The sequence below is a fragment of the Terrapene carolina genome, unplaced genomic scaffold, assembly GCF_002925995.2.
Source record: "Terrapene carolina triunguis isolate 2854851 unplaced genomic scaffold, T_m_triunguis-2.0 Scaffold232, whole genome shotgun sequence".
Lineage (NCBI taxonomy): Eukaryota > Metazoa > Chordata > Testudines > Emydidae > Terrapene > Terrapene triunguis.
The window spans coordinates 996,967-1,020,188 of record NW_020664583.1 but is presented as its reverse complement, the minus strand read 5'-3'; the positions used below and the strand labels follow the sequence as shown (position 1 = coordinate 1,020,188).

The 23,222-nt window shown below is 41.3% G+C and overlaps 1 protein-coding gene across 1 annotated transcript; it reads left to right on the top strand.

Moving 5' to 3' along the window:
* Positions 1 to 863: 863 nt before the first annotated feature.
* Positions 864 to 22,611, top strand: ISY1 (ISY1 splicing factor homolog). The gene is made up of 11 exons (XM_024215823.3): positions 864 to 981; positions 1,847 to 1,869; positions 3,527 to 3,578; positions 6,760 to 6,825; positions 7,370 to 7,412; positions 8,536 to 8,648; positions 11,250 to 11,367; positions 13,065 to 13,187; positions 17,260 to 17,369; positions 19,245 to 19,331; positions 21,719 to 22,611. The coding sequence occupies exons 1-11, from the start codon at positions 979 to 981 to the stop codon at positions 21,824 to 21,826; spliced, it is 846 nt and encodes a 281-aa protein (XP_024071591.1). The 5' UTR covers positions 864 to 978; the 3' UTR covers positions 21,827 to 22,611.
* Positions 22,612 to 23,222: the final 611 nt, after the last annotated feature.

The window sequence follows — 23,222 nt, the reverse complement described above, 5'->3', positions numbered from 1 at the left end:
GTAAATTAATGTGGTTGCATAATAACAATATTGGTTTTATAGATGAAGGCATAATTTGGCCTATAGACAAGTATTACTGGAGAAGATGTGCAAGATGAATAGAACCCTATTTGACCACCAGAGTTCATGGGGCTGGCAATTAACGAAAGAGTTTGTTTACATGCAAATAAAGGACATGTGCTATGGAATCAGACAGATTCAGTGAATACAGAAACCCACAATACTAGTTTCTTAGTCATTTTAAAAAACAGAACTCTCCAAATATTTATTAGATTATGAGAAACGGTTCTGGTGCGAAGGGTTTTGCACTCCTCTACTATTGAGAAGGCCGGATAACAAAGTTAAAGTGCGGGGGCCGACAAAGAATATTTGTAATTGCCTGTGCCTCGTGGAGGATTTAGACCCAGATCCTCAATAAGCATTAGGCACCTAAATCCCTCTGAGGACCTGGGCCTTAGTGCTGGGGAAAGGTGGCAGGTGCCTGCGCTGCAGCCTGAAGTCATCTGGCCCTAAAGCAGGTGCAGCACAAGACCCTCCGCCGGGGTGGGAAAGGCTAAAGCTTAACGCACCATAGAGCCCACCCCCATCCCGCAGATTTACTGCGCCTGCGCCTTCAAGCATTCCGCAAGGGAGGTGAGCGCTTCATGCGCATGCTGCTCTGAGAACCACACACGACACTTGCGCGAAGACAGCTTGCGCAAGCGCCAAAGTATGAGCACGGGGTGCAGAGTCGGAAGTGTCGCTACGGCACGATCCAGCGAGCGGCTGGGACTAGGCTGGAGGGGAAGTTCTGTTTCCGATGTGGCTCACTTTACGCTCCGTAGCCAACTTCCTGCTTCTTCAATCTTCTTCCGGGGCATTGGCGGCTTGCGCTGACCTCTGATCTGTCCCGCCGAGGCGTCGCTTCCTGTTGTCCGCGCGTGGGAAGCGGCCGGAGAAGGAGGTGCCACTTGCGGGGCCCGTGAGGCAGCGGGGATCATGGTGAGTGACGGGCTGCGTCAGCGCCGCGGGCCCCGCAGCCAGCGCCGCCCAGAGTCTTGCTGGGACCCCCCCGCACCCTAGGGAACCCCACGGCCCCCTCTCCACGCAGGCCGCCCCCGCCCGGCTCCCCGCGGCCCCCTCCACCAGGCAGGCCTTGGCCTTCTCTAGAGACGGCTCCGCCCCGCTTCCCCGGTTGTGTTGTGCCGGCCCCGCGCGCCCACGTTCCTCTCAGCTGTGCCTGGGGCGATGGCGTTCGCACAGTGACTAGCTCCGGCTCGCAAGGAGGGGGCGGGGTTGCTGCTGTGATTTGTGTTGTGGTAGAGCCTTGGACCCTGGGCATGGGCCCAGACCCTTGTGCTCGGCGCTGTACAAACGTTCTTCCCCGGCAGCATGGAGTTTATATAGGCTGTGTGCCCTCTCACGGTCCCACAGTGTTCATTGCCTGCCCTTTGCCAGCAGCTCCCAGGACACGTGCGGGCTTCCCGGAAAATCCAGTTTGTTCACCCTCTTCTTGAAGCAGCGTCACATTATTTCCCTGTGCTCCTTTGCCTGTTTGTCTGGCCATCTGTTCTCTGGTCTTACACTTAGATTGTAACATCTTTTGGAGAGGGACTGTGTTTTCTGAGTTTGTACAGTGCACAGTGAGGTCCTGGTCCATCCTAGGTGCAACAATAATATACATAAGCATTAAGGCCTGAGATGGGGGCTGGGGGAGGTGTTAGTTTGAGATTTTGAACAAAGCTGGGCATTTTGTTCCTATTTTCATTATTTGCAAGCGTTTACTAGTTCTAGTAATTTTTGTGCCAGACTGACTGAATTTTGAAGTATTAGTTAGCATGTTAATCTGTTTCTCTTTTTTCTTTAGGCTCGAAATGCAGAAAAGGCTATGTAAGTATAGCTCTGAACTTGGTTATGTTGATTGTCATTCAAAGTGTCTGTCACAGTGCACTTCCTATTCGTATTTGTTGCTTATCATCTTGGTAACTGGACACTTAGATGTGTTATTTAGCTAATAAATTCTGTCAGCATGTACAGCGCTTCCAGCTCCTGCTTACAGTCTAAATTAAGTACTTGTTTTTATTTCAAAGTAATAGTATATATATGCAAATGACTCTTTCATATATGTATTTTGATGCACGAACAGGACTGATGATCTGCTCCATGCTTGAAAGGCAATGGTATTCCATCCACACTGACTTAAATTCAAGGAGCCCTGGTTAATACACAGTCATATTACATGTTAAACGTACCTGTAAAGTATAATTTGTGATGGCATTCGAAGTATCAGGACTTCTGTAATGCTCCCCCCCCCCCCACTTAATCAATTGCGTGTTATGGCAATTATGGACATTACAAGATGAGAAATCATAAACCAGTGGTGCTGTTTAGCCTCTGGATTCTAGAAGTGTTACTAAAGTTAGATGTCAGATGCAGGTGTGGTAGCGCTTTTAGCGGTCCTTACTGGAACAGCTATGTTGTCGTTTTGGCTGGGCAGAGGTGAACACGCAAGATTAATATTGAGCATTCAGGAGGTGAGCCCTTGGTTTGAAGTATTTGCTTGCATTATCATGGCACCTGTGTCTCTTATCTGTCAAGTTGTCTTCAGCACTGTAAACGTGAATTGATTACAGAATTGCAAACCCCCATTGGAGATGTGTGCTAAAATATTATGAATCAATGTGGTATGTCAACCCAAGACTAGAAACTTTAATCTACTGAATATTGGATGATCGGCATTTCATAGTGCATACCACAGAGATGTTGCTCAAAGTACTTTGTCCTGTGAGAGTTTCTTAGCTCATTGCAAAGCGAGGAAAGCGTTTTGTTCTTGGGTTTTTAATTTACCAGAAACTAACATAGAAGTAGCCTGAAGTTTCACTGCCATGCAACCAAGGCTTGATTCAGTCCCTCACTCCCATAATGGGAGAACTGCAGCATTATTATGCCCTGTACCCTTAGGAGCTGTTTCATCTGTCTCAAGCAACCGTGTCCTCTTTAGCTCACTAGAGGAGCACAGTCTGAAGTACCTTGCAGTCGTCTTGGCTAGAGTCAGGGGTGCTGTAACTTCGGTTATTGGGGACAATGGAGGGATGGGTTTTTGAAGAACCCCTTGGCAGTGGTGGTGGGAGAGATACTTGAAGAAATTTTTGACATACCTATTTTTAAAATAAACAAGCTATGTATATTAATCAGCCACAGAATGTAAATGGACTCTACCTGAGCTGTTGAGAAATGTTTCTTTAAAATTAACAAGCTTGATATCCTTGTCTCCCTGCCCCCCCAGCAGGCTGTTGGTACTTCTAATACTAAGCTCCACAAAATTCATGGCTGGGTGACTGCACTAGTGACTGGTGGCTTCTTCAGTGTTGGAATGTTCTTAATGGAAACAGTAGCTATCATTTTCTTTTTTGAAAGCCTATATATAATATAGGTGTATCCATGCAAAACTTAACCAGTTAAGTTCTTTGAAAACCTTGGTTTAGAAGATCACTGCTGTTAGAATGAAGAGGTTTAAAAGTAAACTAATTTCCTTTCTTCCTTTCAGGACAGCCTTGGCGAGATTTCGCCAAGCTCAGCTTGAGGAAGGAAAAGTTAAGGTAGGCTGGAGAAAAATAGGTCTTCTATGTTATTTTTAAATGAATCACCAAGAAATTAGTCCTCACCTATTGGCACATAATGCAAAGCCACATGCAGTGCTGCTTCAACAACTGCAAGCAGAGGGAATGTGACGCATGTAATTGCTGCACAAGGGCTAGGTGTTGGTCACCAGGAGAGGGGCTTAAATTGAGAGAAGCTCTGGAAAGCAGTCTGGCAACAAAACTCACAATTAACAGTTATTGCTGGGGAAGGGCTGAAAAAACTGTGCTGGAGAGGCATACAGTGGACCATGCTTAAATAGTCTATATGGCCAAGCCAAGTTGGCATTTCACAGTATAAGCAATATGCCTTGATATTGGAAGAATAACAAGGAGATACAAGCAAGGTAATTCAGAAGGCAATTCTAAAAATATAAATGTAATGATAAGAGATTTCCTTCTGCTAACTGGCTGTACATTCATTGTCATTGGTTTTGATCATGGGCTTTGTTTGGCTTCTTTCCCAACTAGCTCAGGAGAGCTAGAAAAGCCCTTTTATAATCTTTTCACTTCCCTAGTATTGTACTACCAAAGTAGCGACCACTAAGCATTCCACTTCCAGGGCTATTCCGAACTCGGGGCTTGCACATGACACAGCATGCTGTGCCATTATTCAGCCATGTGGTGTCTTCTATCACATCTATGCTTAAATTTAACCATGCACCCTAGGAGAAACTTTTAACCCTCAAATCAAGTTAGATTCACACATGACTTGAAAAATAGTTGATGCCAGTGGCTTTATATTGTGTAAAACCACTGGTCAAAAGGTTGGATTCTGAAACTAAAAAAGAACCCATAATCTTAGGCCCTGATTCTTAACTGACTCCACAGGTGAAGCCATGCATTGACTTCACTGGAGCTCTGTGTGGGTGCAGGACTCCACCCTCTTCAGGTGAATTGTAGGATCAGGTCAATGGAAGGATTTGGATCAATGTTTATTTCTCAAAATGAGGAAAAGTTTCGTGTTTGGAGTAAGTTTTTTAGAAGGACACACACAACCTACTCTAAAGAGCTTTGTTCTGAGTTATAATTTTGCATCTTTTCACTAGAGCTGACACATTTATAAACTCTAGGGGGACAATGTAGAGCAGTGGTTCTCAAACTGCGAGTCGCGACCCCATTTTAATGGGGTCGCCAGGGCTGGCTTAGACTTGCTGGGGCCCAGGGCCAAAGCCCAAGCCCTAGGGCTTCAGCCCTGGGTGTCGGGGCTAAGGTTACAGGCACCTGGAGCTGAAGCCCTTGGGCTTCGGCTTCGGCCCTCTGGCCTGGGGCAGTAGGGCTTTGGGTTTGCTCCCCACCCCCAGGGCGGTGGGGCTTGGGTGGGCTCAGGCTTCGGTCCCCCCTCCTGGGATCCTGTAGTAATTTTTGTTGTCAGAAGAGAGTTGCGGTGCAATGAAGTTTGAGAACCCCTGATATAGAGTAATGTAGTAGGAAACAGTGGCTATTGCAGGTAAAACTTCGAACAGGTGGCTTTTCAGGAGTTTCCCAGAGGAAGGGATGATGTGTGTTTGGGGGACACACACTAATTGGGAGGCTGTTCCAAACATAAGGGGAGACATAAATTATGTGAAAGTAAGGCCTGGAAGGAGCGTAAGAAGTGGGAGTAAGAGAGCTGTAGGGGCAAATATGTAAGTAGGGAGACTTAAAGGTGAGGAATACTATGAACGTATGTATGGAATAACAAGTTAATGGAAGGATGCAAACAAAGGTGGTGAAGTGGCTAGTGGCAGGAAAGGGAAATGATTTTTGTAGCAGCTTTTTGAATGAACTGGAAGGGTCAGAGGCCATGGAGTTGGAAGCTGTAGTTGTTAATGCAGAAAACTAGAGCATGGACTGGAATATTAGCAGCAGCAATAGAAAAGAAGGGATAAACTTTATAGATGTACAGAGAAGCAATGGAATCTACCTGTGGACTAGATGTGGGCAGAGGAGTCAAAAGTGATACTACGCTTGAGCCACACTGACTGGAGCATTGCTGGTGATGAAGAATGGAGAGAATAGGGTTTGGAGAATGGAGGGAAAAGGGTTTGAATGGAAGATGACAGGCTCTATTTTGTACATGCTGGGCTTGAATTGGTGGCTGTGTTCAGTGGTTAAATAGAATTTCCTTCATCAGGGCTGTTATATGAAATCTTTAAAAATGGGATGGGAACAGAGAAAACTCGAGTAAGGAGGCATGAGTGGCTGATTTGCCTGGGACTAATCCAGGAACAAGTAGGCCATGTTACACTCAGAGCATGAAATATCAGTTGCTTTGGGAACAGGTCAAGCTTCAGTATTAGGTGGTTTGAAGCTTTATCCTCACTTAAAGTCGTCCCGGTTAACGTTGTTTCGTTCTTACGTTGCTGATCAGTTAGGGAACATGCTCGTTTAAAGTTGTGTAATGCTCCCTTCTAACGTCGTTTGGCAGCCGCCTGCTTTGTCTACTGCTTGCAGTTCAGCTGTCCCTCCCCCCCACTGCCATGTGCTGCTCCTGCCCTCTGCCTTGGAGCTGCTCCCCGAGACTCCTGCTTGCTGTGGGGGGGGGGAGGGAAGATAGAGGGGGGCTAATGTCAGGATGTTCCACTCCACCCTGCTCCTGCACCCCGCTTACCCCATCTTCCATAGAGCAGGGGGGACACACCAGGGCGCTTGCAGCAGCTACGGTTTCAGCAACCTGATCTAATTAACAAGGCAGTGTACTTAAAGGGGAAATGCGCATATCTCCTTCCATTCCTGCTGCCTTGTAGAGTGAGAGAGTTAACCCTTGAGTGCTCAGCCAATTGCTAGTTCATCATTTAGCAGTAAGGGAAATATCCCACCCTCTGACTCTTCCACCTCAACCAAGCTTCACAATCATCATCACTGTGTACCAGTATTAAATTGTTTGTTTAAAACTTATATTCTGTGTGTGTGTGTGTGTGTGTGTGTGTATATGTGTGTGTGTGTGTGTGTGTATATATATATATATATATATATATAAATAAAAATAATCTTTTTGTCTGATGAAAAAAATTTCCCTGGAACCTAACCCCTTCATTTACATTAATTCTTATGGGGAAATTGGATTCGCTTAACATCATTTTGCTTAAAGTCGCATTTTCCAGGAACATAACTACAACGTTAAGTAAGGAGTTACTGTACATGTCTTTCTCCCAAACAGGAACGAAGACCTTTTCTTGCATCAGAATGTAATGAGTTGCCTAAAGCTGAGAAATGGAGACGTCAGGTATGCATCGCATATATAGTCAGTGAACAGCAGGCTTTTCTAATTCTGTAGAGGATGGACTGATAAATAATCAAATTAGGAAATATGCATAATTTTAACAAAATACTTATACAATTAAAATTAATGAGGTAATTGTACTGAACACTGAACTAAGTCTAATATTTCTTTGCTGCTAGAATTGTTCTCCTTAGCTTGTGTGTAAACAGTTAAATTAAGAATTGACCGAGATCTGAGCTAAAATAGTGTGTGTCATATTTTAACCATAATGACCAGAAAGTTAAAGGATAGACTGCAGGTTATTGTTAGCACAAAGGTGCAAATGCCTGAACAAAAAGGAGTCATGGATGATGCATTTCCCAGTATGGATACTTCTTCATTCATTATAAATAGTGTTTGTGCCCAAATTAAACTTTTATTAACATCTTACTGATATTTCAAATATGAGTTCTCTTAAGCATGTAGAATGGTTTAACAGTTGAAACTACCCTGACTTCTGACTCATCAAGAAAAACTAATTTCTGCATAATTGTTTTTATTTAAATAGATTATTGGAGAAATTTCCAAGAAAGTGGCACAGATTCAAAATGGTGAGCATCTTTTAATTGCAGTTGGCTTGTGTGAAACTTTGGTTCCAGTGTCAGTTAACTCACTGCTGCAATTTACCTGGCTATAAAGTCATATTGGCTGCTGTTTTTAAGTTGTGGATCGGTCTCAAAATAGCACTGCTGGACAGTGGTCCCGGTGACTATTTTAATGCTCAATATCTGCCACTAGAGCTAGAAGGAACTCCACCTCTTCAGTGGGGCATAGCAGTTGTTTCTAGCAATAATGGTTTGATGTTAAAACTGCATCATTCTGTTTGCCCTCTTACCTCCTTCCCTCACATCAATTCTGACCTGCTTTTAAGGCTATCTATGGCTAGACCTAATTTTTAAAGTGTTGTGTTGTTTTGCTTAACTCTTACACTTTTTTCAATATTTGTTGGTAAATATTTACCTTTAAAAATTCACAAATTAAAAATCTTTATTGCCACTGGGATTATCTGCACTAGGAAACCTGAGAGGCTATGTGAACTGCTGTTATGAACAGTTCTTGTTTCTGCTTTCATGAAGAGCTACAATAGCCCAATTAAATAAGGGAGACAAGTCCAATATTTTATCCTAACTGTGCTGTTGAAGCTTGTCTTAAGGTTTCATTAATTTAGTTTTGTGAAACTATTGATGTTTAGGTGTCAGTATTCAACTAGAAATATTGAAGAAAATTAAGTTAAATGACACCCGGGCATTATACACTTCATGACATGCCAGGACTAAAAATGGATAGGCCAGTGCTTTTAGGAATAATGTACTCTTAAGTACTGGTCATGGACCAGTGAGCAGTCACTTTTCATCCCCATTTAAGATTTTGCTTCCTGGCAAAGTGGATAAAAATGAGTTTCCTATAGAAAAAAATATAGGAGGGTCAGTACATGGTCCAAGGAGGAGCACTGTGTCTTTCTCTCCAAGCAGGGGCAGCGTGCTCAAGTTAAGTCTTTTGAGCCCCCAAACTGCTCGTTATGAGGCAAGACCTCTGGTTAAAGCAAGAAAAGTGCTGGGCCTCCAACAAGAGTTTGGGGAGTATTCCCCATAGAGGAACAGAGAGAAATGAGTCTTTCTGAAGTGGTTAATATACAGTCTCTATAAGAACTTCTTGATTTGTTTTATCTTGAAGCTGGTTTAGGTGAATTCAGAATTCGAGACTTGAATGATGAAATTAACAAACTCCTAAGAGAGAAGGGGCACTGGGAGGTCCGGATAAAGGAGCTGGGAGGTCCTGATTATGCAGTAAGTATAAAACAACTGTGTTGGCAAACAGCATCTCTGCAGTTAACTGTGAATGGCTAGCAAAGTGAAAGCCCATCAACCCAAGACTAGAAACTTTAATCTACTGAATATTGGATGACCGGTGTTTCATAGTGCGTACAACAGAGATGTATTAAACACACTTGGTTATTTTTTTCCTAATGGCTGGTATTTCAATGATCAACAAATCTTGTTCAACCTCTAAACATGCTGAATGGCATGTTAGATCAAATAGTGATGTCTTATCTTTCTCTCCCTCTCCTGGTTCTGAAAATGACTATTTGATTACTTTCTTTCAGCCTTAGGGTCTTGTTAAGATAAGGCTATTAGTACTTTTTGTTCAGAATCCGAAGAGACACACAAACTCTACCTGCCATTTTCTGTGGTTCCACTGTCCTGTATTACATGTCAGTGTGTAAAGGTGTTTAGCAGAGAGTAAATGGCTCTGACTGATCATGAAATAATTAAATACTTGACTTCTGACATTCAGGTCTCTGACACAAAACATCTCATGATGAAAAATCAAAATGTAATTTGTAGGGCTGTCAATTAATAGCAGCTAACTCACGCGACTTTAATTGTGATTAATCGCAGTTTAGTCGCACTGTTTAACAATAGAATACCAGTTGAAATTTATTAAATATTTTGGATGTTTTTCTACTTTTTTAAATATATTGATTTCAATTACAATACAGTATATGAAGTTGACACTGTTCATTTTATATTAATATTTTTGATTACAAATATTTGCACTGTAAAAATGATAAACAAAAGAAATAGTATTTTTCAAGTCACCTCATTCAAGTACTGTAGTGCATTCTCTTTATTGTGAAAGTGCAACTTACAAATGTAGGGTTTTTTTGTTACATAACTGAACTCAAAAACAAAACAATGTAAAACTTTAGTGCCTACAAGGCCACTCAGTCCTACACTCCTGTGCAGCCAGTCGCTAAGAGACACAAGTTTGTTTACATTTACAGGAAATAATGCTGCCCACTTCTTATTTACAATGTCACCAGAAAGTGAGAACAGGCATTCACATGGCACTTTTGTAGCTGGCGTTGCAAGGTATTTACATGCCAGATATGCTAAACATTCATATGTCCCTTCATGCTTCGGCCACCATTCCAGAGGACATGCTTCTATGCTGCTGATGCTCATTTAAAAAAAAAAAAAAAGTGTTAATTAAATTAGTGACTGAACTCCTTGGGGGGAAATTGTATGTCTCCTGCTGTTTTACCTGCATTCTGCCACATATTTCATGTTATAGCAGTCTCGGATGATGATCCAGCACATGTTTCTCGTTTTAAGAACAGTTTCACAGCAGATTTGACAAAACAAAAAGAAGGTACCAATGTGAGATTTCTAAAGATAGCTACAGCACTCAAACCAAGGTTTAAGAATCTGAAATGCCTTCCAAAATCTGAGCGGGTCAAGGTGTGGAACATGCTTCCAAAAGTCTTAAAAGACCAACATTCTGATGCAGAAACTACAGAACCTGAACCACCAAAAAGAAAATCAACTTTCTGCAGGCGGCATCTGACTGAAATGATGAAAATGATGATACGTCAGTCCGCACTGCTTTGGATCATTATCGAGCAGAACTGTCATCAGCATGGATGCATGTCCTCTGGAATGGTGGTTGAAACATGAAGGGACACATGAATCTTTAGCGCATCTGTCACTAAATATCTTGCAACACCGGCTATAACAGTGCCATGCAAACACCTGTTCTCACTTTCAGGTGACATTGTAAACAAGAAGCAGGCAGCATTATCTCCTGCAAATGTAAACAAACTTGTTTTTCTGAGCAATTAGCTGAACAAGAAATAGGACTGAGTGGACTTATAGGCTCTAAAGTTTTACATTGATTTTTTTTTTAATGCAATTATTTTTTGTACATCTGTGTTTGTAAATTGAACTTTCATGATGAGATTGTATTACAGTACTTGTATTAGGTGAATTAAAAATACTATTTATTTTGTTTTTTACAGTGCAAATATTTGTAATAAAAAATAAATATAAAGTGAGCACTGTACACTTTGTATTCTGTGTTGTAAGTAAAATCAATATATTTGGAAATGTAGAAAACATCAAAAAATATTTAAATAAATGATATTCTGTTATGGTTTAACAGTGCCGTTAATCACAATTAATTTTTTTAATTGCTTGACAGTTCTAGTAATTTGTGCTGATTTATCAGGCCCGTCTATTAAAAGTTGGACTGATAAGGATTACATAGGGAGCCAGATAGTAAACTTCTGTGTGTGGCATTTTAATCCCATCTTGTTCCTCTACTGTCAAATCCAGCATGTGGGGTGACAAGGTGGGTCTGCCGTGGGTCAGAGTACTCCATGCTTTGCATAGTCCTTCTAACTGCTTGGCACTCAGTAAAAGGACATTTTCTCTTTTGAAAAATAAAAAGATTGTCTTAGTGGGCTGCTACTCCTGAATCATCTGACATAAATAGAGAGCAGTTTTTTAGCCTAGTAAACCAGAGCATGGGTAATGCTAATTAACATGGGGAAAGAAAAATGACCGTGGACAGGAGCAATGATTTTTTTATCTACTTTATTTTTAAAGAGAGTTGGTCCTAAAATGCTAGATCATGAAGGAAAGGAAGTTCCAGGAAACAGGGGTTACAAATATTTTGGAGCTGCTAAAGATTTACCGGGTGTCAGAGAGCTCTTTGAAAAGGAACGTAAGTAACTTTAGCTACTTTTCAGAATTATTCGTTATTTCTGTATTGATGGGTGACTATCACAGATGTGAAGTTTCCCCTTCTTCAGAGTTGTGACTTTTTCAGCCAGGATAACATCAGAGCAATTTCTCTAGCATCTCTCCTGTCATACAAAATGTGTCATCTGAAATGTAGGGTGAATCCTAGGGAAGGAGGTGGGGAAAAGAATCTTTGTGTACATATTAGTCTAGTCAAACATTTACCACAGTATAACTAAGTCATCATCCATTAAAAGCTCTTTCCTTGACTGAGAAGAAACCCATTTATTTACATGCCTATTCTTTCACAGCCATGATTATCTTGAATGGAATTAGATAAAATTGTTTTTCTGCACTCCCAAAGCTCAAATATTTTATATTAATTCAGTGACTGTTTCAAACAAGGGCAGGATGATAAAAGGGGAAATGGTGTGTCTTCTCTTCCCTTCCTTGTTTTAAATTCATGCTCCACCTCCTGTATTTAGTATGAAGTAGGGACCACACTACTTTTCTAAGAGAGGATGACATGCCTGTAAGCTCATAAAACTAACCTTTGGTTAAAACTATTTGATGTTGTCCTGTTAAAATGACTCTGCCTGTGTTCAGCCCTCCACTACAAGTTTCATATTGACTAAATCTTCATGAAAAGTTGCTTCTTGTATTCACTGTAATGCTTAAGAACGCTAACTAATTTTGTAGTCAAAGGAAAAGGTAAATATCCTATAGAAAAAGTTTTTTCCTTATTTGTATGAGTTGGATTTAATCTATCTTGTGAACTAGATATACCATATACCATTGATCAGTAACAGTATAGCAGTCTATATATAGTTTCTGATTAATGGCCTATTTAATCTTCTATCTCAGTCATTTATTTTTCTTAAGAGGCAGGTGATCAATGGATATCTCCTGTAATGCGGACCTATTGACCCTTTGGCTGGTCCTAGCCAATCTTATGTATAAATATTGCATAATTTGGTCAAGAGGCACTTGGACCTAAAACCCCAAATGGAACCATTTTAAACTTTTTTCCTCAGGAAGCCTTGCTCCAGAATCTCATTGGGTATGTCTACACTGCAATAAAACATCCACAGCTGGCCTGTCTCAGCTGACTTGCGCTCGCAGCATTCAAGCTACAGGGCTATAGTGTAGAGGTTTGAGCTTGGGCTGAAGCACAGGCATTGGGATCCTCCCCCATGCAGGGTCCCAGAGTGTGCTCTCCAGCCTGAGCCTCTACACTACAATTTTATAGCCCCACAGCCCGAGCCTGTGTGTCTGAGTCAGCTGACATGGGCCAGCTGCAGTTGTTTCATTGCAGTGTAGACATAGCCACAGAGGCCCATGTGGGATTTCCCTATCCACTTTTAGATATTGTCATCCACAGCTGAAGTAGGGTTTGTAGAATTCAAAGAAAAACTACTTTCTAGGAGCACTGGTTGGCAGCATGAAGCTGGCATCAACCTAAAGAAAATTGCCAGAAAGTGGAAACTGATGGGAATGTGAGGGGTTAGGATGATGGTCAGAAATCACACAGTCTGAATGCAAATTAATCTGCCTTGCTAGACAAATGGTACAGGGTTGATGTGATCCATGAGGGCAGGACCAGCTGTTAAGTTTAGTAGAATGTCACTTTTTTTTTTTTTTTGGGGTGGTTGAAAGTGTGATGGTCACTTATTCCTTCAGCCCTCCCTCCTCCAAGGAAGACTCGAGCTGAGCTTATGAAGGCTATTGATGCGGAGTATTACGGCTACAGGGATGAAGATGATGGTGTCTTGGAGCCATTGGAACAGGAACATGAAAAGAAAGGTATGTGAGTTCAAAAAGTCCTATATAAACGGGGTGCAGTTTCATTTAAGGCTGTTTCTGGTGTCCCCAGCTTGTTACATGTAACCATCTCCAAGTTGCATGTTACTAGAGCAGAAGGTGTTTTTTTTTTTTTTTGCCTTTACTCTTTAAAATGGTGCTTCACTGCCTTTTCTTCTGGTTTGTAGATCTTCATTGTACATAGTTCTACCTACAATGAGTAAGCAGTACTCCTACCTTTTATAGTTTTTTAATTTAGTGTACTGTAAAGCTCTTTGATAGGAATATTTTTGTTGTCCCATTTAACTACTATGCTTCCATTTAAAATAAAAGGATAGGCAAGGGAAGTGGACATCTTCCTGTCACTCTTTCTGGATGTCTCTTGCTGAAATCTCAATGTAAAACTTTATTCAGCAACCTTTGACTTAGTTCTATAAAAATCAAATTCAGGAAAACTAGCATATTTTCATTTAAAGAGGGGATGCAATCTCTCTCATTCCTCTGTCTGCTTCCAAACAAAAGTATAAAGCTGCAAGGACTAATTTTTGTTGGAAGCCAGCTGGTTTACACCTTTCCACTGAAGCCAGTGGGTGTTGGATATCTAGGTACTATACCAGGTACTGCCACTAACAGGCTTTGGGCACGTTAGCCTCTCTGTACCTCTGTTCCTTGCCTGTAAAATGAAGATACCAGTTTCCCTGCTTTTGTGTAGCACTTTAAGGTCCCCTGGAAAGGGGCTATACTTAGCCCTGATTGCTAGTATTGCTATGGTGGGGGATACATGAATTCAGTAGAACATCCTGCACAAAAAAAAAAAGTCCATTGGAATGTAACCTAAACTTAGCGTTTAGAAATGTGCATTGGTAAAACTGGTTGTTATTTATTGATCCTAAATGGTTTGCTGTATAAAGGAGTAGAAACCATTTGTGTGATTTACCATCTGACTCCAGTTAGCCTAAGCATACTCCAAACTGTTATGTTTGTAATCACAAGGATACAGGGGAAACTAATAATTTTAATTCATATAGTATGGAAGGAATGAGGTCTAAAGGGAATTAGATGAGCCACAGAGGAAATAGCCGAGCTGCTGTAATTGATTATAGGGGGAAGCTCTATAAATAGTTATGAAATACTGCCTTTCACCTGGTTTTTCTCCCCAGTATGACATCAATATTTATGGGGAAAACATTAGGTTGACTTGAGTTAGCTCATCTGCATAGCAACCAGTAAAAGTCTCAGGTTCTACCTTCTTGAATTTAATACGTGTGTCATTCTAGTTGTAGACTTGATATTATTCCATTGACTTCATCCCTTTCTGGTTTAGTTCAGTCTCTTTTGAATACAGAGAGACAAATCTGCATTATATACTTCAGGTGAGTCAGATGATGATGATGTCAGAGCCACAGGTTATGCACTCAACCTTTTTTCAAGTCCCTTATAACAGACTTTTCTTTCATGGCTTTTCCCCCCTTGTTTCTAACTTCAGACTTGTTTTTCCTGCAGAGCTGTTCTTTTTGGCTAGCCACTCTGTGACCTGATCTTACCATAAATGCTAATCCAGGCTGTGTACTCATCAACTTGCATATGTTTTGCTGCAGCTAGAAGGAGCAAACATTCAGTTGTAATATGTTTGAGCAGGCCCCATGTGTCGCACAGTACACAGCACCTGAATTCAGCTGCAAAGCCAGGTCCTCTTTCACTACCTGCAATTTCAGTAGCACAGGAATGCTGAAAGCTGTGCAGTAGGGAGAGGTATATAGGAAACCATATTAAAAGAGAGCCTCTAAAGACTGCAGGCTGCTGCCTAGCTTCCTACTTACTACAGGATCTAGTGCTAGTGCCTCAAATCAGAGTCTTGCTGCAAACCTGGGGTCGGAGCATAATTTGGCTTCCTCCTGGGTAGAATGTGGACGGACAGAAGTAGGTAAGAATAGATCAAGCTGATCTAAGGGAGAGGGTGGTGATCCAGCAGTGGTTGGAGTGGTGAGAGGAGCAGGGTGCTGGGCGCACAAGAGGAGTGGGTAAAGGCAGCAGTAATGGCATGGGACTGGGCTGCCATTGACCATGGGATAGAAGCATTTGGCAGGAATGGGATTGGATCCTTTGTGGAGAGCACAGTGGAAGGAGTGGGTCAGACTCTTGTAGGGATATGAGAGTAGCAACAGTTTGAGTGTTGTGGGATGGAGCCTAAAGTGGGTGGAAGGTAGCAATAGGTGGGAACAGGGAGGGTCTGGGAGCTCAAATACATAGGAAGGAGTGAAGCATTAAAGTGAAAACAAGATCTGAGCATATAGGGGCTACTGCAAACATTAAAAACTTCTAGTGTTTTATCTTGGCATCATTGGTTACAGACAGGAGTGGCAGTATACTAGATTCACGTGACTGCCTAAGAAACTTTCTCCCCAAGTGACACTGTGCCATTTGTAATAAATGGAGATGCTCAAGCCCTTTGGTTTGAATGCGGGGAGGCAGGGAATTTAATTGGTTCATGTAAGGTGGAATTTGTTGGCCTCTGGAGCATGCTGTAAGGAGTATATGTTTTCTCTAGCATCTTTTGATTGGGTGGAGGTTCAGGGTTATGGGGTCCCATGAAGAAGGTGGTTATTTTGGTGGGCAATTCATTGGAGTTTGGGAAAATAATATTTTGGATTTTTAACCTGTGTGCGTGTTTCAAAAGCCTGTGTAAGCTCCTAGAATTGTTGGGATGGGTGCTTCAGATATACTGGAAGAAAAAAAAATGTGACGGACTGCCCCAAAGTAGTAGCACATGACATCTTTATTTTTCTATTAAAAAAATCTTAAAGGTCACCAGTTATGTGAGACATCATCCAGGCTCTTTTATGGTCTGCTCATGTGAGATATAGAATTAAAAGGTTATACACTACGTGAACTTTCCTAATTAGCAATAGCTTTCTTTTTCACTACTTATGCTATCACATAGCAGAACAACTATATGATTGTGGTCAGTTTTTCCTCCTGTAGTTTTGTTTCTTTACATGAATAAAGAGGGGCTAGTAATTCCCCAGTTGCTGTCAAAGATGAAAAATTGCTGCTTTCTGGGTATTGTAACTCTAACTGCATGATAAGAAAGCTATTAGCAAATCTCTGAGGGCTTTTTAGAGACATTGCTGTCTTCTTTGCTAGGAGACTGACTAACCTTGAATGGTTGAGATGGGCTGTCATTGCATACGTTGGTAGTCCTTGCAGGATATTTGCAGGCTCATATGAGATAGATGTGGACCCTAACATGAAGGCTGCAATATCAGGTAAAGGCATGAAGAAAAGAGGAGTGAAGCAATGTTCACACTACTTGTAACTTGAAGTAGCACTGCTACTGTTACAGTTAAGGGTGTATTAGCATTTGCAGTACCCCAGGTATAGTAGCCCAGCAGCGGTTATCCACATCATAAAGTCTCTACAACCAATTCCAGTTACCTTTATAAAAAAAAAAGGACACTTCATTTGGCATGGATTATAAAATGGAGAAAATAAAAATAAGTCAAAGAGAACATGGTTTAACCATGTAGTAATTACTCAAGTAAGAGAAATTTTGTATTTGACAGTCTTATGGTACAATAACTGCCATCAAGCAGCCTGTTTTCGTGTGCCTGCTTGCACTATAAATATAGCTGTGGTATGGAATCCATTTAGAACAATGTTCCCTGGATCTGGTTACAACACAACTATAGTGTGGAGTTTGGGCCATTAACCATGTTCTGTAACCAGTCTAACAACTTGGTCACGTCCAAGGTTTAGCCTGGTTACGGTGCAGTTCACACTAAGTGTGACTTTGTCTCCCTCTGGTGGATAACTACCTTTACTTGTTTTGGGTCTTCCTCTGCCTTTGAACTAATGGACCTAATCCTTTGCTCAATCAGCAGAAGCTCATGCTTTTTAGATGGAGGTCCCAAGTTCAATCCCTGTGGATCTAACCAGGAGCATTGTTACAAGTGCGTGGTAAAAGTCTGTATACAAGCGCTCAGAAGAATTAGCGTCCGCTCTAGAACTGACTTTCTTGTCTGACATTGCTTTTAAACCTAGTTATGTAGTATCACCACTTTATTTTTCCAACCAGTCATAGCAGAAGCAGTGGAAAAATGGAAAGTAGAGAGAGAGGCACGACTTGCGGGAGGTGACAAGGAGGAGGAAGAGGAGGAAATAAACATCTATGCCGTCGATGATGAGGTACCCCAGTGAATAAGAGACTGAAGTTTTGATAGCAATTAATGTTAGCCTGGATAGCATGAGTATCCTTTAGATGTCTTCAGCATTAATTACTTGGAAGCAGAGTGGCCGCTTTGTTCTGAGGAGAATTTTGCTACCCTCTGTATTCTCTGCATGAGTAGGGCCCTACCAAATTCATGGTCCATTTCGGTCAATTTCACTGTCCCAGGATTTAAAAAATCGTAACTTTTGATTATCTGAAATCTGAAATTTCACTGTGTTGTAATTGTAGGGGTCCTGCCCCAAAAAGGAGTTGGGGGTGGTGGTGTCGCAAGGTTATTGTAGGGGCGATGTACTGCTACCCTTACTTTTGCGCTGCTGCTGGCAGTGGCACAGCTTTCAGAGCTGGAGAGCCACTGCCAGCAGCAGCACAGAAGTAAGGGTGGCATGATATTGTATTGCCACCCTTACTTCTGCTCTGTTGCCTGCAAAGCTGGGCCCTTAGTCAGCAGCTGCTACTCTCCAGCCACCTAGCTCTGAAGGAAGCAGTGCAGAAATAAGAGTGGCATGGTATGATATTGCCACCCTTACTTCTGCACTGCTGCTGGCGGGGCACTGCCCTCAGAGCTGGGCACCCGGCCAACAGCTGCCACTCTCTGGATGCACAGCTCTGAAGGCAGCGAAGAAGTAAGGGTGGCAATACAGCAACCTGCCTAAAATAACCTTATGATCCCCCTGCAACTCCCTTTTGGGTCAGAACCCGCAATTTGAGAAACGTTGGTCTCCCCCATGAAATCTGTATAGTATAGGGTAAAAGCACACAAGACCAGATTTCACAGTGCATTTTTCATGGCTGTGAATTTGTTAGGGCCCTATGCATGAGTGTTTGTGGTTGATAAAAATTAACACTAGAATGGGGCTTTTGATTCTAAGTCCTGCTTAGAGTGAGACCAAAGTCAGCAGCCTGGGAAGACTTTTTCCTGTGGTTGGAATGAAAACCAAGTAAGAAGACTAATTTTGAGTTTTTATTTGTGGGGGATATTGACGTAGATGGCATTTGAGACTCTGAATCTCTCGAAAGGTTTTACTTATCAGTACAGATACAACAGTGTGCAATATGTAGAATATTTAGTGTCTAAAGTTGAACTTAAGTTGTTTTGTGTACAGTAGAACTTCACTTATTCACACTTTGATGTACTACAGAACCATCCTCCAGCTTTGCTCTTCTGTGAAGCACAGATTAGCAAGTTTCTGCTGGTGTTAACGAGCAGGGGTACTGCTGTGACATCACGCTTCCTGCAGAGCAATGAGGGGAGTGCATGTCACTCCTAACCCTATCCCACTCTCACTGAGACCCTGAGATAGGGCTACTTCTGTCTCCTATTCCTGGGAGGTCAGCAGCATTGCAGAACTATGTTCTTATTGCTTGCACGCAGCTCTGCTGGGCCTGTCATAGGAACAGTCTAGCTGACAAAGTTTGCCTTGCTGTTTCCCCACCACCTTGCGCTATCTATATCTATGCTATCTCCCATGGCTACATTGAGCCCAGCTGTGGGGAGTGAGGAGGGTGGTGGTGCCAGCTCTTGAGCAACCACTCGACAGAAAAATGGCATGGCTGTCTCTGTAAAGGCCCCGATCCCCTGCCTGAGTTAACTAGTTTCTCTGCACTGCCCCAGCTGAGAAATGTGGGAAAAGTAAGAAAGTGGCCCCACATCCATACATTAGCAGCGCAAGGGATGGCACCTGGTATAGAGGAAAGTAAGCAACTCTGTTTTAGGACTTTAAGTAGCAGGGTCAGGGTTTGCCTCCACTACTGCAAATCAGTGAGGTTTAGCTGTAGTGACCTGTTGATGGAAACTGCAAAATAAGCTTGTGTAAACTTCTTTAATTTTGTAGTCTGATGAGGAAAGCGGCAAAGAAAAAGAAGGCGAAGAAGGCCAGCAGAAATTTATTGCCCATGTTCCAGTGCCATCACAACAAGAGGTAAGAAATAACGGGGAGACAAAGGCACATGGGACATTCACAGTCTATTACAATGCAGGACCTAAATAATGGCAGGCATCCTATAGAAAGTGTTTCCTACTAGAGGGCAGATCTCCTGGGTTCTTTTCCTGAATATTCTCACTGTGGAAATCACTTAAGTTCTTCACTTCCATTTACCCATCTTTGAAATGGGGATGTTTACCTTCCAGGAGTGTTATGAGACATAACGTTTGTAGTTTCAAATGCTTTCATCTGAGAGTCTCAAACGTTTTGTAAAGTAGTGTGCAAATAAGAATATACATTATGATGGGTTATTCGAAAGATAGCCCTGGTTTGCTACCAATAACTTTCTAAGTTTTTGTGTTTGGAGTTTTAGCATCTGGCTTTTTTTCTTGTTCACTTTTAATGCCTCTGTTTTTGATTGCTTTGTTTGTTTGTTTAGGGAATCAAGTGACCATTCTTAAAAATGGCCCTGGTTAGATGAACCTGAAATCAGTCACTCTTTTTCTGTTCACTTTTGAAACTGTTCTAGGGTACAACTTAGCTTAATTTTATCAATTTGCCTGAAACAACTCTTGAGACTTCTCACCCAGTTTGTTTACCTAGCACTAGATGTGCCTCTGCCTCACACAGATACCCCATAATGCTTGGCACCGGAGCCGCAGAGGAAAGAAAGGACAACAGTAATGTATCCATATGAAGCGGTTGATACATACAGTATTAATCTATGCTAAAATGAGATGGCAAAATTATAGGGGAGAGAAATGCTGCAGACTGAATAGCAGTACTGTTGATTCAGTGAGCACAGCACTGTGAGGAACAGTCAGAACAGGGTATCTGATGCTGAACTACTGTTGATGATGTAGGCAAGGGGAATTCTAGGGGGATTCCAGTTGTAAAGCAGAAAAGTTGTCTCTTGGGTAAATATATGCAAGTGTTAATGGACCAGACCCTTTTCCGTTGTCAGTGTTACTCATTGGAATATAATAATCTGTTTCTAATGACTAAATCATCCATTTCTTATTTTAATGAGGTTTGCCTGTTGCAGCCTAGAGCTGAAGAGAGAGTTATTTTTAATCAAAATCAGTGTGGATATCATTTATAATGGTGGTCATCCTCTGGAATTTGAATGAACTTTTTAAAGGTCATGTACTAGGTACAGTCTCATTCAGACAAATATATAATATTTTTTAATAGGAATAACATTTATTTTGCAGTGTACTGTGAATAAGAATTATGTGGATTTGAAAAGGAATGAGGAGCGTATTTTAATTTATCTTGTGATGATTGTATAGAAATGCCGTTTTACATTAACTATGCTTTGAACCTCTTATGATGTAAAAGTTCCTGAAAAAGGCATGATCAATAACAAGGCCTTATCCTAAAGATTTAAATCAGTGTAGCTGCAATTCCACTTCTTATTTTGTACTCGTGGTCATATTTGACTTTCAGAGAGAACAATTAGAGAGAGGGGGAAAAATAAATGACAACACTGATTGTAAAAACAAGTGGAATTGCACCTATTGATTTATATCCTTAGGACAAATGTAGAACTCGTTAATCATTTTCTCCTTGGCAACCTTTTAAATAACAGAAAATCCATATTTTTTACATGCAGTTGGAATTTCTGCACAAAACTTTTGAAATACTAGAGTTTGGTTCAGACCAAAACCCAGGATCTGAACTTTCTCATGTGCTGGAAGTTCAGATCCAGACTTTGTGGCTAAGGGCTGTCTCTTTCTAAAAAAAATTGTTGCATGTGTTTGAGCATATAGAGTTCAAGTGAGGATGTTTAATCCTGTAATTGTGTCGGGAACATAGTGATGATTTTATTAAGACTGCAACATATGCAGGCAGTTTTCTTTGATTAAAAAAACAACAAACCAGTCTTGTTTTCTAGACTTTGAAATGAAGAGTAAACAGTGCAAATTAATTAACCTATTGTGGTATGGATTTAGCCTACTTTTAGAGCGGTCATGTTTGTGCATCCAAATCTCATTGCAAAGCCCTGTAATGGGAAAATGACTCACTTGAATTATTTTATCCAATCGGAGTTCTGAGCAGAACATCATATCCAAAATAATGGAAAATGAGTTAGTCCACAGAAGGCTTTTAAATACTAATGTGCAGTAGCAGAGCTGTAAAGTCCTCAGTCTCTTCCATTCCAATGATGGCCTTTGCTGACCAACATTATTTTTTAGCTGAACGTTGGGAGCAATATAAATACTATTGCTGCTTCTGTCCCTGTGTAGTACCACTTTCTGATAAAAGGCCAACTTCTTCCAGCCTTCACAGACTGCTTTCTTTTCTGCCTGATCTAGAATCTCTGGGTATTAGTCATTGAATTGTGAATAGTGAATGAATGATTTTATATTTTGTATTTACAGATTGAGGAAGCTCTTGTCCGGAGAAAGAAGATGGAACTTCTCCAGAAGTATGCCAGTGAAACTCTCATGGCACAAAGTGAAGACGCTAAAAGACTCCTAGGGTTGTAGTGTCTCACCACTTAGTGGCATGTTTTTTTTATTTTTTACAATCCATCCTGACAGCAAATACTTTGATCCCCTAAATATAGACTCATCAGCAACTGTGTTAGTCTTTCCTAATGCTAAGACTAAAAGGTGATCCTCCTGCCTACTCCATATAGGTTTGTCCTCTCATCTATCTCCACCCTAAGGAATGTATTTATTGTCCCTCAGTCTCAAAAAATGACCAACAAAAATAAGTTGGCCTCCTTCATGTTTTCAGTACTATTTTTTTTCTAGCTTCCATTTATTTCCCCTACTTCCCTGTTTTCCCTTTCTCTAGTGGTCACTTCCATAGCGACCACTCTTGAATAGAAAAGCAAACCAAAGAGTTTCCTATGAAGCCAGAGGAGATGCCCTAGGAGTGACGTGGCTGGCAAATACTTTTCATTCCTCCACATTCTGACTTAATTCTACCGTCCTATGGTGACCTCTAGATGGAGGTCTGCTAATTCTAAACTATTAGGATAGCCTATAACCTGTTAGTCTGAGATGGAGTTTGAAGACCGTTTCCATGACTATTTCATAAATTTCAGAAAAATCACTCAAACTCTGAAGAAGTAAACTCTCATTTATCTGCCCAAGCGATGCAGTTTTCTTGTAGTCTGTCTAAAACTCTTTTCCTGTTCTGATTCATGACTGTTCCCGGGTGGATTGCTAGAGTGCTGGATATTTCAGCAATTATTGTAATTACTTTTTCACCTTTTGTAATAAGTTACTCAGATCTTTTTAGTAAAGCATTTTATACAAACTAATTTTTTTCTATATTGTTTTCAGTCTGACTCAAAATAATGTGTGTTTTCCTTACTATAAACAGAGACGGAAAGTCATAAGATCCCTTAGCCAGAGGGCTGTTAACTCTCTCATCACCAGCTGCTTTTGGCTGCTGTAGCACATGACAAGAGGCAATCTCTGAGGTACCCAAGCTATGTAGTTTTAATAACTTATGAAACCTGAATATCTTAGTATACAGGAATGAATGGAGACTAACTGAAAGTCACTCCTGTTCACAGACCATAGTCGGTGAGAAATGTAGCGTTCAACAAACAGGCAGATTCTATGCTAGCTAAAGTTCCCAGGCAGTCTTAAAATGTAGACCCTGTGTATTGCATTGCGGTAATCCAGTCTGAAGGTGGCAAAGGTATGGATTTCTGTGATGAGGTCTGTATCTTGTCTAGTATCGATGTTTAACAAAAATAAAAGCACTCAAGGCCACTACCTCTATTTCTGGACCTACAAGAAGAGTAGAGAATCTGACAACACCTAAATTGGAAACCTGAGTAACAAATACATATCTCCCTCAATCAAAGGAGTTGATAATACTACCACAATTTCTTGAGTCTTTTCCCTAGCTAGCCAGCATAAG

Bases quoted from the DNA above. Each gene is read 5' to 3' on its own strand.
- ISY1 (XM_024215823.3), top strand. The intron at 11,368-13,064 runs GTAAGTAACTTT...TTATTCCTTCAG, and splicing joins AGAGCTCTTTGAAAAGGAAC to CCCTCCCTCCTCCAAGGAAG. The intron at 17,370-19,244 runs GTACCCCAGTGA...TTAATTTTGTAG, and splicing joins TCTATGCCGTCGATGATGAG to TCTGATGAGGAAAGCGGCAA.